At 42.3% G+C, this 14,593-nt stretch overlaps 1 protein-coding gene across 2 annotated transcripts; it reads left to right on the top strand.

Moving 5' to 3' along the window:
* The first annotated feature begins 6,995 nt into the window (after positions 1-6,995).
* Positions 6,996-14,046, top strand: LOC124274135. Of its 2 annotated transcripts, none has more exons than XM_046709459.1 (7): positions 6,996-7,277; positions 9,762-9,883; positions 10,045-10,324; positions 10,888-11,070; positions 11,799-11,985; positions 12,252-12,743; positions 13,102-14,046. In XM_046709459.1, the coding sequence occupies exons 1-6, from the start codon at positions 7,256-7,258 to the stop codon at positions 12,334-12,336; spliced, it is 879 nt and encodes a 292-aa protein (XP_046565415.1). In that variant the 5' UTR covers positions 6,996-7,255; the 3' UTR covers positions 12,337-12,743; positions 13,102-14,046. The 2 variants fall into 2 exon arrangements, with proteins under 2 accessions (XP_046565415.1, XP_046565414.1); XM_046709458.1 differs by having other exon boundaries at positions 12,989-14,046.
* Positions 14,047-14,593: the final 547 nt, after the last annotated feature.

Here is a 14,593-nt window from a genome sequence, read left to right as displayed (position 1 = left end):
CGCACGGCTTTAACACCCAGGGGTTCTCTCGATCTTGGGGAAAGGATCTAGCTTTCGTCCGGATTGCGACATTGTTTATATTGAAAGTATGTATATTATAAGTTTAATATAAAATAAAAAGACTGACTGACTGAGTTTAGTTTTACGCCGCTTTTAGCAATATTCCAGCAATATCACGGCGGGGGACACCAGAAATGGGCTTAACACATTGTGCCCATGTGGGGAATCGAACCCGGGTCTTTGGCGTGACGAGCCAACGCTTTAACCACTAGGCTACCCCACCGCCCCATAAAATAAAAAGAATGGCTGAGGATATTCCCATGGGTGATTTAGACGTACACCAGTTGAACGACAATGATGCAGCAGCCATGGCAACCTCGTTCATGGGCGACACCGTGGGCAACAAACTTTTAAAGCAGGCCGTGGACGATGCTTTAAAGTGAGATAAAAATTGCAGCGAACCATTGGTTCGCGACTATCCGGAGTTAAAAATCGACAACAAAGGGACGCTGTGATTGAAAGCTCATCCGGAGGTCGATCTCATGAACAAACAGACGAGAAAAACGCTCGCCCTGTCAACGCTAACCAGTCGCCGTGGCGATAGTCAACTGATCCGCGACGAACTAAACCTGCGAGATTACGGCGGAGCACGACCCAAACAATTTCCGCTGAAGGTCGTGCAAGATCTGTAAAATGTAAGGACCGAACTTGGTGATGCTGGCGCTGCCGATCCTAGAGAAATGCCCCAGCGCGCCAAAGAAGCGTCGGACGAAATTGAAAAAATATTGGTCACGTACTCGAACGAACCCATGCCCGGTTTCGAATTTCCTCTTAGGGAACTTCGGGGTCTAGACGAAGCCTTGAAAAACGTGTGCAGAGAACTTGTTAACAACATGGGTAAACTGAACGAAATCGACGAGCATATCGCTCGTGAGAAAAGAAAACTCAGGATCGTGGACGACAACAAAGCCATGAAAAACATCGAGAAAAGATTGGGAGACCTGGAAGACGAGACACGGGCCAGATTGGAAGCCGCTTCCTCCAACCGGGAAGCCCTCGGATCGCAAATCAGCCGCATGCGAGAAACCATTGACCGAGTCTTGAACGAGGACACCACGTTGGCAGAAAGGATCCGAATTCTGTTCCGGGAACAAGGAATGATCATCGCCAGCATTCTCACGGCTTTGGGCTTCATCATATCAACCCTGGTCGTTATCGCTGACAGGCGGTGGTGCTACACCACCAACACCAACAAGCCCATCATCATCAGGCGACGACGTCAGAGACTGGATAAAAAAACATTTGAAATCTCTTTGCGAAGCCCTGGCTAAACTGGCCGGCAAAGCCACCGAAGAGCTGCCTGGCATCTTGGGCAGCATCGTTTCCTGGTTGTTAGGCTTCTTGGCGAAAACGGTCACGTGGCTCGGTCAAAACTTGTTGGCTTTCATCGTCGCCGTGGCGGGTCTTGTGTACGTCGCGGCTAAGGAATTTTTAACCAAATGAGGCACAGTCCAACCGCGATCCCGCCGACCACCAGCGCCGTTTTGCGATCGACGTGCCGCTCATTGTTTGCCTGCACGTGCAGGGGCAGCTGCTGCTGCTGTTGGCGTGGTGGTGCTACTTCTACTTCCGGTGTCAGTGCCATGATGCCCGTTTCGACTGCGACACGGGTCCCTGCTCAAACCTCCAAACGCGGTAATCCTTGCTGTTGTTGAAAGCCATGTAATCGTCGTTCCACTCGTTCGTCTTGACGTAATGATACGACTTGTAACCCCAATCTTTCACTAGCTGTGTTTCATTCACTTTCAGACAACTGTAGCGGGACCAGGACCTGGTCCTGTAGCCCCATTATGTATACTACTCTTCCTCTATTAATCATCTCATTTCAGATATTCTCAACACTTTTCAATTTTCCCCTACCCACAATCTGACCAAATCGATGTAATAAGCTATTTAGACAATGAAGTCTTGGACAGACATTTGGTAACAGAGAACATGTGCAAACATATGACCCTTTGCCCCATTCTTTGTAATGAGGTACATGTACTGCTGCTACTTCACGTCAGGGATCCATAGTACTGAACTTCCTTGGCCTCCCTGCCCCTGCACAATCCCAACTCCTGACTGAATATTCTTCAAATTTCTGTATACTGTAGACAGAGGAATGTCATGTCTACCAGCAATCTCTTTTGCATTAGTCACACCCCTTTCAAATTCCTCTAGAACCAGCTTTCCTTTCTCTTCTGCTGTCAAATCTGCCATGTCAACAAAGGAACATTGATACCTGGAGTTAAAGTGTGTATATATATGATATGTGTAGCTATAATATGTATATCTATATTAGAGGTTTTGGTGAATATTACTACTATTACATGTAGTCTGTTTTGATCAAATTGGCTGATCAATTTTGGCTCCATGTCGTTTAACTGGTATGCTTGCGTTTGTGAGGGTGATTAAAACTCCTCGTATCGTCATCACTGTTCGACCTGCGACACGGGTCCCTGCTCAAACCTCCAAATGCGGTAATCCTTGCTGTCGTTGAAAGCCATGTAATCGTTGTTCCACTCGTTTGTCTTGACGTAATGATACGACTTGTAACCCCAATCTTTCACTAGCTGTTTGCTGGCTTCCACGAGAGACATGTTGTGAACGATGGGAATGCCCAAACCGTGGTTCGGACCCGGCAAACGCCAATCCACCGTCTTCGGATCTAGTTTGAATTCACCGCAAACGTGTTCGTACGCACGTCGTTCGTATGGATTGTTTACAGCATTCCACGCCTTGTCTTGCGGAATCGGGGAGCTAATTTCTTTCAGGAAACGTCTGATCTAGTAGTACACGTCAAACGAGAATACAGACCGACTCAGCGCATCACGACGAGTGTCGTTCAACATCACGCCACACCCGGTGGTCGCGCACCACGCGGCGAAATTGAATTGATTCTGCCAGAACTGCATCGGGTTGTGGAACCAAGCGTGTACCGTTTTCACATTCGTGACAGAAAACCCGTAATTTTTAAACATGTCCATGAACCGAACCATGAAATGTAAGCATCCTTTGCATCAACCACAATACTCGGTTGCGTGAGATAGGTAGCACTTATCTTATCACTTTGAGAATAAAACACTCCCGGTTTGTACATATTTGAATTGTTATATTTTAGTATACATATCTACTTTTCAATATGTACGTGACGCTTCCGGGAATAACGAGCGGTGAGTCCGTTCAACTGCTGCATGCGATCGGTCACACGTCTGGTCAGCTCGAAGTCGTGCTCTGCGACATCACCTACTACCCGCGATGGACCAGTATCAATGGCAAAAACAACAGGCTGTTCGTCAATAATGTCCGCAACCAAATAACGGACGGCTACTACAGCGTGTGCTCGCTAAACGAAGAAATCTTCAAACCCGTGGGAGCCAAACTCAAAATGAACGACTCGAACAGCACGGTCATGTTAGCCAACAACGGAAAAAAACGACTTGAGACTCGGGTTTACGTCGAACGACATACAACCGGAAACCACCGTGACCAGCACGAAATTACCCGATCTCGTTCCGTATCGCGAACTGTGCATTCATCTCGATCAGCTGATCACGACCGACAACTTTCAAGGCGAACGACATTCCACACTACTGAGAGCTGTGCCACTGAAAACGGAAAAGTACAACGACGGCAGAACCGAATCGTTTTCGTCGCGGCATTACAAGAAATTAATCAAAGGCAACATCATGGAATTGAAAATATCAGTTTTAGATGTTAAACACGATCCCATAAGTATAGAAAATGCGCCAACATAGTGATCTCCGACCTTGGGGACAAGGGCGGATTCAACGAACCAGAGTCGACGGCAAAATGTACGCCTTGCAACTGAAAAACAGCACTTACAAACGCGTTGAACTGCCGCCCTCTACTGCCGTAGGTGGTGATGGCAACGACCTAGGCGATTTCGTCCATACTGAAGGAGCTGTCAACTACACTCGGTACAACCTGATACGCAACGACGAGGACGAATGGACAATAACCCCAGCCTTCCGCGGCAGGCTGTTCCACCTGGACGACCACGGCCGTCTCCAGAAACACGCAGTACACTCTCATCTTCAACGACGACAACAAATGGGTATTTGTGCCATCCCAAATCGACTGGAATCTCAACATCACGCTCGACTTTCCCCACGTTTTCATGGACAACAAAGATCACTACCTGACAAAAGTTGTGAACAACGGAACACTGCTCGTGGCTTACGTCCCTACACAAAGACGCAGGGTGATCGTCAGCACGTTGAGGCAAAGAGTAACCCACATGCTGTCGAGCAAACCCGGGACGCAAAACGTGGGACTGCAGATGGTGTCAGAATTCGACAGCGTGGTAGACGTCCTGGAAAATCTGCCAGCGAAATCCACGCTGTACATCCGAGTCTACCTAGGCAAACCGCCGTCGGCGCGTGACTTCGGCGAAATCGTGAAAGGGATCAAACTCCGCTGGGCCAAACAACAACAATACCAAGTTTGCTCCGTTTACGTGCGGGTGAACGTTAACGCCAACACCAGTCTGCAGGGAGTCACCGTGACCGTGGAAGACACGATATCGCTCACCAAAATTTTCCTACTCGACAACATACATCTCATGGGTTTAAAGTGCACGTCCGAGGAATTATCTGATAACCAATTGAAAACCATTTTGTAATTTTGTATAAAACAACTGATGAAAAACCATCATCCCAACGTAACGCTAGCCGATCTCGGGGACACGCGGGGATTCGATCTGCCCGGCGAGGAAAACACCTTATATCGTCCTGCACTTAAAAGACAAGCGTATACGGCGGGTGTCACTAGCAGACTTCAAACAGCCAGACTAGTTGATCAACATGACCCTCACCTCACCCCACATATCTTTTAAAAACAATGGTTACGTCTCCAAAATTACAACGGGATCCTTCTCACGTCTTTCACTCCAGAGTTTGATGTACACGTTTTACGACTACCAGGTCACACGGGCAACATGTTAGCTTTAAACGACGTGGCTTCATATTTACGGTTTAACGTACCCGATTACCTACGGGATTTTTTCGATTCAAATTTAACTATCAAATCACACACCACGCTCGTAGTAGATGTCTATCTTGCCGACACTCGTGGGTCAGAACGAACACTTTTGACAGGGTTGATAATACACTGGTTCACCAGACACAATCACCAATGGTGTTGTATTGTCATAAGACCGGGATCGACACCCTTAATAAGCCTCGATGGAGTGCGTGTTATAGAAAAAAATTCGATTCATGTCCTGAATATTTATGTGTATGATAATCTAAACCATATCAGCCTCAAATACATCGATCGGATATTAACGGAAAACCAATTAAATATTATTTTATAAAAAATATATATACGCGCACACAGGATGGGACTGTACCCAGTCCTGGATGAAGTAGCAAAAACACTGGAAACCGTAGACGGGTTTTGCTTGTGACAGATATGCGAGATCAAACAACTAGAACGTGAACGAGATACGCGGTGGGCATTACAGAAAAAATATCACAGGGCCGTTAATTCCGTGGACCGTGTTGACAGCACTCTGGTTTCAGTCAGCACGGGATTAGCCGTAGCAGGTATCGGGTTATTATCCACAATCGTGGCCGCACCCATGGTGCTAGGCATCGAAATAACAGCCAGAGTGGTAGGGTTGACCGGATTGAACCTTAAGTATGTGTCTCGCAGACTGCCACGTAAAGCATTGAAACACGACAAAATTAGAATTCTAGCGGAAGTGAAGTTAAACACGATAGACGATCATATTTCCACCACGCTCACCGACTCTAAAATCTCTGGGGAAGAGTATCGTTTGGTGCTGTCAGAAATCACAAAATATCACAGAATGAAACAAGAGATTCGGACCAAGTCTCGTAAAAACGCTGTCATTTGAGACGAGAAAAAAATTCATAGAACAAGGAAAGCAACAGGCCCAACAAGCCTTCATTACGACAACCAAACAAATCATAGAAGGAGATTCACAATAAACTGTTTCGCGGACATCAACATAAAGTAGGCAGCCATCTCAGCAAGCTGTAGGTAAATAGCCGAGCCGAGACACACACACTGCGACTCGCCCACAGCGCTCGCTCAATGCTACCGAGACGGCAGCGAGTCGACCCGGGGCAACTGCCGAGAGATGCGCTATGATTTAGTGGAAATCAACATAACGTTGCCAGCCAGCCAGTCGGCTGTACAAGCCGAGCCACACACTTCGACTCGCCCACAGCGATCGCTCAGTGATACCGAGACGACGACCCGTGGAGGAAACTGCCGAGAGATGTGTTTCACTCACTTTCAGACAACTGTAGCGGGACCAGGACCGGGACCTGGTCCTGTAGCCCCATTGTGTATACTACTCTTCCTCTATTAATCATCTCATTTCAGATATTCTCAACACTTTTCAATTTTCCCCTACCCACAATCTGACCAAATCGATGTAATAAGCTATTTAGACAATGAAGTCTTGGACAGACATTTGGTAACAGAGAACATGTGCAATCATATGACCCTTTGCCCCATTCTTTGTAATGAGGTACATGTACTGCTGCTACTTCACGTCAGGGATCCGTAGTACTGAACTTCCTTGGCCTCCCTGCCCCTGCACAATCCCAACTCCTGACTGAATATTCTTCAAATTTCTGTATACTGTAGACAGAGGAATGTCATGTCTACCAGCAATCTCTTTTGCGTTAGTCACACCCCTTTCAAATTCCTCTAGAACCAGCTTTCCTTTCTCTTCTGCTGTCAAATCTGCCATGTCAACAAAGGAACATTGATACCTGGAGTTAAAGTGTGTATATATATGATATGTGTAGCTATAATACGTATATCTATATTAGAGGTTTTGGTGAATATTACTACTATTACATGTAGTCTGTTTTGATCAAATTGGCTGATCAATTTTAGCTCCATGTCGTTTGACTGGTATCCTTGCGTTTGTGAGGGTGATTAAAACTCCTCGTATCGTCATCACTGTTCGACCAACATACAAATTCCCGTGCCGTCAGTGTTATGCGTTGTTATGGAGCTTGGGCAAAGTTTGGGTAAGCCATCAGCTCCATACAGTGACACGGATACCCCAGTCACTCCTTACATGACTCATGTGAATGTGTAATGCGCTGGAATGGAGCTTGCAACGCCTGGTATTTAACATGTTTAGCGCTGTTCTTTCTTGATTTACAGACGTACCCGGTTTTGTAACTACGCTTTTTGTTTGAAAATGGCGTCTGAAATTGACACAGGTAAGTTGACATTTCGAAGATAGCATGTATAGAGATAAGCGTTATAGAAAAGGCTGAAAATTTAATGGGGTGATCCTTGGGTTATGATCTGGTTGACCCGTTGTTCCTTCACCCGACGGCAATGTTTACTCGCGCTATAACGAAGTGTGCTGCGTCATACTTTGATGGCAACATGATTGTGGAAAGGGCTGTAGGTGAATTCGTAGACCAGACTGGTTCGTAGACGTGGAAATCCGGTGGATTCGTAGGCGGATTGAGCTGTGGATTCGTAGACGTTAGTAAAAGTGGGAAAAGTTCAACCTCATTAATAATGAAAATCGACGAAAAGTGTTTGCATTTTGTGAAATAAATAAAATATATCAGGTAAGTATGATCGGCGATGAAAATATGCTTAAAATAATAAAATGCTTAAAATAATAAAATGCTGAGAGAGGTGTCTAAGTTAAATGGACCAATGGTCACTGAGTGACTGTGATACGTGCTTCCTTCCTTAATCATTTGCGTGATAACGGTGTTATCTAACTACTACTGTGATACGTGCTGTTGTTACCTATTGTTGTTGATCATAAATATATTACATTATCACTCTTCCATAACAATGTTGTCTGTCTTTTTACATTTTACGACGCTTCATCTTTATTACACACAAAGTCACACAGTAACAATATTTTCGTATCACTGAAAATAAACAATACAACACAAACCCTACATATACAAATACAAATACATGTAAACAAGTCTAGACAAGTTACGGGAAAATATTCGTTCACTCTTCAATCACACTTTTCTTGTCCTTAGCTGCCGTTAGTTTCGTATCACTGAAAACAAAGCATAACAACTTCGTTATACACAATCTATCACCGTCTCCCGTGGAAAGATACTGTACAGTTGTCTTTTATATTATGTTTATATATTATATATATATTAGGTTTTAAGGGCCCGAAAACATTTGATACGAGGAAAAATAGCCTTTAGCCAAGAGTAGCGATTGGGGCGATGACTGGACTGCAATGGGCTAAAGTATTTAGGTACTTCAGCGTAAAAGTATACTGAGAGAAACAAATAAAGGATCACAGGAAAATTTAAGCGTTCCTTTAATATTTTCCAGTTTTCATCACCACAGCGCTATTCAAAGCTGGTGATGAAAACTGGAAAATATTAAAGTAACGCTTGAATTTTCCTGTGATCCTTTATTTGTTTCTCTCAGTATATAATTTATGAAATCACCAACCATAAATAACAGTAGACTTCGATAGTTCCCTTTTCAATGCAGTGAGCAATGGACTTTCATCATCTAATCACACTTTATTGTAGACTAACATCTGGTCTATGAAATGAACATATTTTACAGAAAAAGTAGCACATGCATATGTAATATCAATGTATGGTGTGGCCAAAGGGTTAAAATAATCATCCAAACAAACATAATTATGAAATGAATGAAATGGGTATATGGGGGTTATGAATTATTATTTTCCACATAATTTGTTTTTTATTGTTTTAATTATATTCATGGAGCTTAAGGGATTAGAAATGAGAACTATAAGTTCTGTAAAATAATGTAACCTTTTATGTTGGACAATAATAAGTTTTATAAGGACAACAATGGATAAGGTCTGTTGCTCAATGGTAAGGTGAGGTGAGGTGAAATTGGGTTTAACGTCGTGCTTGAGAATATTTCGCTCATATGACGACGTGCATGCGTGTGTATGTGTATGTGCGGCTGCTTGTACTAGCCCAGACTTAAGCTGGTTTTATAGTGCTAGCCCACTGAGATACCATGTGGTAGTGAAGCATCACAGGAAAATTCAGACACATTATACTGACTCCGAGCCGACCAGTCCTTGTTGTACCTATTAATGCCGAGCGCCAGGCAGGGACCAACAAGTACCATATTTTAACGTCTTTTGGTATGACGCGGTTGGGGATCGAACCCGCGACCTTCCGCTCTCTGGGCGGATGCTCTAACCACTACACCACGGAGGCGGTCTCAATGGAGTCGAAGGAGCTTTTTATGCATATCTCATGCATTTATAAGCATGGGAACTGAAGCATTAAGTGTGTAAATATATGCACATGTCACAAACATGACAAGTATTCTCTTTTGTGTAATTGTATTTTATAGTGGTTTAAAAGCTGACACATCTTGGAGGCAGCAGTAACCATTCATATGCTTATTATGATCCATGTTTTCCTTGCATAGGCTGATTGATACATGACCTATTGTAGAAATCTTCTTCACCAGATTTTTGCTGCAAATTAAATGTTGATTCAATGTTGTTTCATGCATATGCATGCTGCTTCACCAGAATGTGTGGTGATTTCATGCTTTTTGGTTGTGTGTAATATTTGTTGTATTGGACTTTCAATAATTGTTTTTATACTGGAAGACCAAGACAAACAAATTGATCACGTTGATAGATTTTGGTGAATATCATTTTGCATCGATGACATGGAAATAATAACCGTTTCCTCATGTTCCAGGACTTCCTCCTCCGCTGGAAGACATGACTCACTTGTTGCAGCAGCTTCATCCAGACAGCCCCCTGACATCACCGCCTCACTCCTCATCTCATCACCAGAAACGTGTGGATAACACAGTTCAGGTAGGTCATTGAGTGACAAGTCATGTGTTTTAGTTAGGTTTTCCTAATTCCATGGTCTAATGGAGATGATTGCTGCAGTAAATGACAAGTCCCTTAAATCACTTGGCAGATTTAGAAATATGTCACACAAGAAGTATAGAGTATAAATATCTTCACTCCAGCCTGCAGCATCAACAAGGACTGATGAGCCATCCGAAAGAAAACCTAGTGTCTCCACAAGCAAGGAAAAGTGTTCAGCTGCCAGAGGGGGTTTTGGCGGGCTCAAGAAAGGCTTCCTGTTCGGCAGCTCTCCGTCTTCAACACATACTACTAAACACAAGTCAGTGTCAGAGGAAGATAAAATGCCATTTGTTCAAAAGAACAACTCTCAAACAAATTCCTTACATCTACCTGAGCTGGAGCAAGCAATGAAACCAACACACCCATTATTTGACAACAAAGGTAACAATGCACTCTACATACATATTGATATTTACAACCTGTATATTCAGTGGTCTAAAAATAATGTTAGGTGACACATTGACAAAAAGAATAAGGTTTCATTTACTGCCGCTGGTACAGTATACTTTGTCAATGTTGTAAAACTGTGTTATAACTCGTGTTATATGTGTGTCTTGGATTGCACGTCAATTGAGTACTTCAAAAACAATCTCTAACTAAGGCACCTAAACAGGTAATTACTTGAATTACATTGATTAATACTGGTCAGGGACTACTTTCTAGACAAAACCTCTCTCACTACTGATTGCTTTCATTTGATTTAATATTGGACAAGTTTATGTGTGAACCTTAGACACTAACTCAGTCGCTGTTGACAAGTTCAAAGGTTACTGTCTCAAGAAAATGAACAGACAGTGTATATACACACATGCATACACTCAGGCACAAGCTACTGATAGTATCTTAAACTGTCTTATCATGTACCATCACTTGATAAAAAACCTGAAAGAATTTCCGTACTATAAGTATCTGCGAATGTACTGATACAAATCCTTTTGTTTTAGATTTTGTTACAGATTCATTATTGGAGAAAGTCTCTAAAAATAAGGTTCTGTCTAAACACCTAGCTGATCCTACATTCTCCCAAGCCATCACAGAGTTTCAGACCAATCCACAGGCAGCTCTCGTCAAATACCAACACAACAAGGAAATCCAACTTGTTTTCAAGGAATTCTGTGCATTGATGGGTGAGTAGCTCTCAACTGAGGCATATGTCCGCGCAGAACACACACATGGACTACCGATCTGACAGGATAACAGCTGGATATAGTTAGGGAATAACTGTACTGTGTTTGACGAATTTGGGACGTATACCGGTGGTTATATAGCCGCAAATTTAGTTATATCGGCGACGCAAAGCGGAGCCGATATGATATAACATTAAATTTGCTATGACTATATAACCACCGCATACGCCCCAATTGTCAAACACAGTACAGTTATCCCCATTCTAATTCAACTCGTTTTACGCTGTTTTTTCGTGAAAGAAATTCATTATTTAAACCAGGTCAAAGTTCCTCTAGGTCAAAGGTTAATCATATCACTCCTTCAACTTACACCATCGCCAGAGAAAGTAGTTCCCTTTTCAAACTACACATGTTTATTATGTGCACACAATTGGTTATCTATTGTAAATAAAGGATGAAAAATGCACAACTGATTTTTCATGTTTCATGGATTTTCTCAATCAAATTAACCATTTCCTGACATGTCAAGGTGAATCTGGAGTTGTTTTAAAAGTGAAATGGATTAGTGTGTGTGCTGTGTAAGTTTTTGAATGGACTGTTTTAATATTAGACATATTGTCCGGCTTTTAGCAGAGTTAATGTGTTAATGATAATGACTATTTTTGGTTAGGTAAATTGCTGACATACATGTAGTGCCTTAGAAAGAGTATATTACTTGTCATCTGCAGGTAATCATTTCTCAGAGCTTGGTGCAGATGGATCTCAGTCTCAGCAGCAGCAGCAGCAGCCCTGTGATGAGGACATGCAACGAATGCAGCAGATCCTGGCCAATGACCAAGTACGGGAGATCCTCATGGACTCCAAAATTCAAACCCTTCTCACACTTCTGAAAACTGATACTCAAAAAGCACAGAGGTGAATTGCACTGTTTTATTGAAACTCATCCATGTTAGCGGGATATATAGTAGGAGTAAGAGTAAAACATTAAACCCATTTTATTCATTCAACTTTGAGACAAGAGGGTTCAACTGTATTTTGTTTCTCACAGCAGTGTAATCTCCCTAATAATGTAGAATTTCAGTTAGAACTTGGTGAGTTTTGATGTCCATGTATTGAATCCAATGCAACAAGGCTGAGATACCTAGAACCTCTCTATCAAAGAAACTGTACTTTTATTTCAGATTTGTTCACGAAGGTGGTTTGGACATGAAAGTCAAGATCAACAAATTGATTGATGTAGGACTTCTTCAAATGGAGCCTTTTTGATATTAATGTACTGTTTGAAATATGTGATATATATATTGTTTTTTCCAAATCACTCTTTCTGTAATGATGCTTTATGCTTTTGTTTTAGGTAGCGTGATAACAAATGCAACAATTTTAGATTCTTTCGGGTGATCAGAATTGATACTAAACGCCTAGGTCTTTATCCTTAAGTATTCCTTTAATACTTGGTGCAATAATGTTCCAGTAAAAAACAATTGGATCGTTAAACTTTGTAGATAGATTCTGCACAACACTTGTCACAAGGTTGACATTTCTGTGGCTTTTAGGGCTGCACCAGTTGGACTTGCAGGAACTGAAGGATTTGTAAATGACTTTGAAGCAGCAGATTGATGTGTTTGTGTTTGTATATAGAACAGCTAACATTGTCTGTCTCGGACTCCTTCCTGGTGCTCCTCTGGTAATAGAGCTGTTTTCAAGGAACCTCTGATTGATCTATTCATGAAAGACATAAAGATAGTGATGTGCATGTTCACTCCATAAAGAATCAAAACAATTTAATTTATTTGTGGAATTGTGCTTACTGAGGTCATGTGTAATCTTCATCAAACAGTGCATTGATAACAGTGTTATCACCATCACATAAAGTGTATCAACACAAGGCTGATCTGTGAACCAGTTATCATCACATAAGTTGTATCAACAACACCAGGCTGATCTGTGAACCAGTGTTATAATAATCATCACATAAAGTGTATCAACAACACAAAGCTGATCTGTGAACCAGTGTTATCACCATCACATAAGGTGTATCAACAACACAAAGCTGATCTTTGAACCAGTGTTATCATCACATAAAGTGTATCAACAACACCAGGCTGATCTGTGAACCAGTGTTATAATTATGATCACATAAAGTGTATCAACAACACAAAGCTGATCTGTGAACCAGTGTTATCATCATCACATAAAGTGTATCAACAACACCAGGCTGATATGTGAACCAGTTATCACCATCACATAAAGTGTATCAACAACACCAGGCTGATCTGTGAACCAGTGTTATCATCATCACATAAAGTGTATCAACAACACACGGCTGATCTGTGAACCAGTGTTATCATCATCACATAAAGTGTATCAACAACACCAGGCTGATCTGTGAACCAGTGTTATCATCATCACATAAAGTGTATCAACAACACCAGGCTGATCTGTGAACCAGTGTTATAATCATCACATAAGGTGTATCAACAACACAAGATTGGAATGGTGTTTTGTTCACTGAGAGTCCAGATTTCATCTGGGCAGCTCCGATGGCAGGGCAAGGGTCTACAGACTGCTATAGATGAAGGGAATGCTGACACGTGCGTTGTTCAACGTCGACCGTTTGGTGGCGGTAGCGTTAAGGTATCTCATGGTCGGACACAACTTGTCATTGTCAATGGTAATCTGACCGGTCTGTGATACACATTGGGCCTCACGTGCAGCCGTTCTTTCAAGAGAGGTAACTTACGCTTAAGCAAGATATTGCCCGTCCACATGTCGCTCGTGTTGTGGCGTATTTCCAGAGACAGACGAACTTTCCGGTATTATCTGGCTAGTTGCTTCTCCGGGCCTGTCCCCTGTCGAGCACGCTTGGGGTGAAATGGAGAGACATTTACGTCAAGCCCAAAATCAGCATTAAGAAAGGGTACAACGTCAAATAATACACTTTATTAAAGTAATATATATATGAAATCCTCCTTTAAATTCGTGTTGTGTCCTTATTTGTGGATTTCTTGTGGATATGACGCAGAACAATAACATTCACAACTAAATACAAAATATGAAATTGTTGGAAATGCAATACACGTTTTTACAATGCATAGTTTTCGCCAGAAATTAACTATATCCACGATGACATTAGATGCTTGATTGGTATTTTGGAAGATGCTGTTTGATGAACATAAAGAATTTTCTGGATTTCATCTTCTTATATTCCTTGATACAACGTTTCGGGGCGTTCCGGCCCCATCATCAGGTAAAACTAAAAAAGTTAACCAGTGTTTGCAATACTTTAATTTGCCAGTTGGCCATCGGGGCGCCTGTTGCCGCCTGCAGGCTTTAAAATCTATATACAGGCCCTGAATGAAATCTGCAGGCCCATTTTGTTAAAGTCAAACCAATACAAACGAAATAGACAACACTGTAGAGAAGTTTTGATTTGTTAAGACTGGTGTTGACATTCCTATTTACAAAGCGCTGAAATACCCAAAAGTGAAACTAAGTAATCGTAACATGATGGATCATGGATGGT

Source organism: Haliotis rubra, unplaced genomic scaffold, assembly GCF_003918875.1.
Source record: "Haliotis rubra isolate DU_JTF1 unplaced genomic scaffold, ASM391887v1 Scf188, whole genome shotgun sequence".
NCBI classification, from domain to species: domain Eukaryota; kingdom Metazoa; phylum Mollusca; class Gastropoda; order Lepetellida; family Haliotidae; genus Haliotis; species Haliotis rubra.
Note: the sequence above shows the minus strand (reverse complement) of the source record. Positions and strands in the feature narration are given on the sequence as shown.

Coding starts and splice junctions, on each gene's coding strand:
- LOC124274135 (XM_046709459.1), top strand. CDS start 7,256: ATGGCGTCTGAAATTGACACAG. Junction 7,278..9,761: donor GGCGTCTGAAATTGACACAG/GTAAGTTGACAT, acceptor CTCATGTTCCAG/GACTTCCTCCTCCGCTGGAA. Junction 11,071..11,798: donor GGAATTCTGTGCATTGATGG/GTGAGTAGCTCT, acceptor TGTCATCTGCAG/GTAATCATTTCTCAGAGCTT.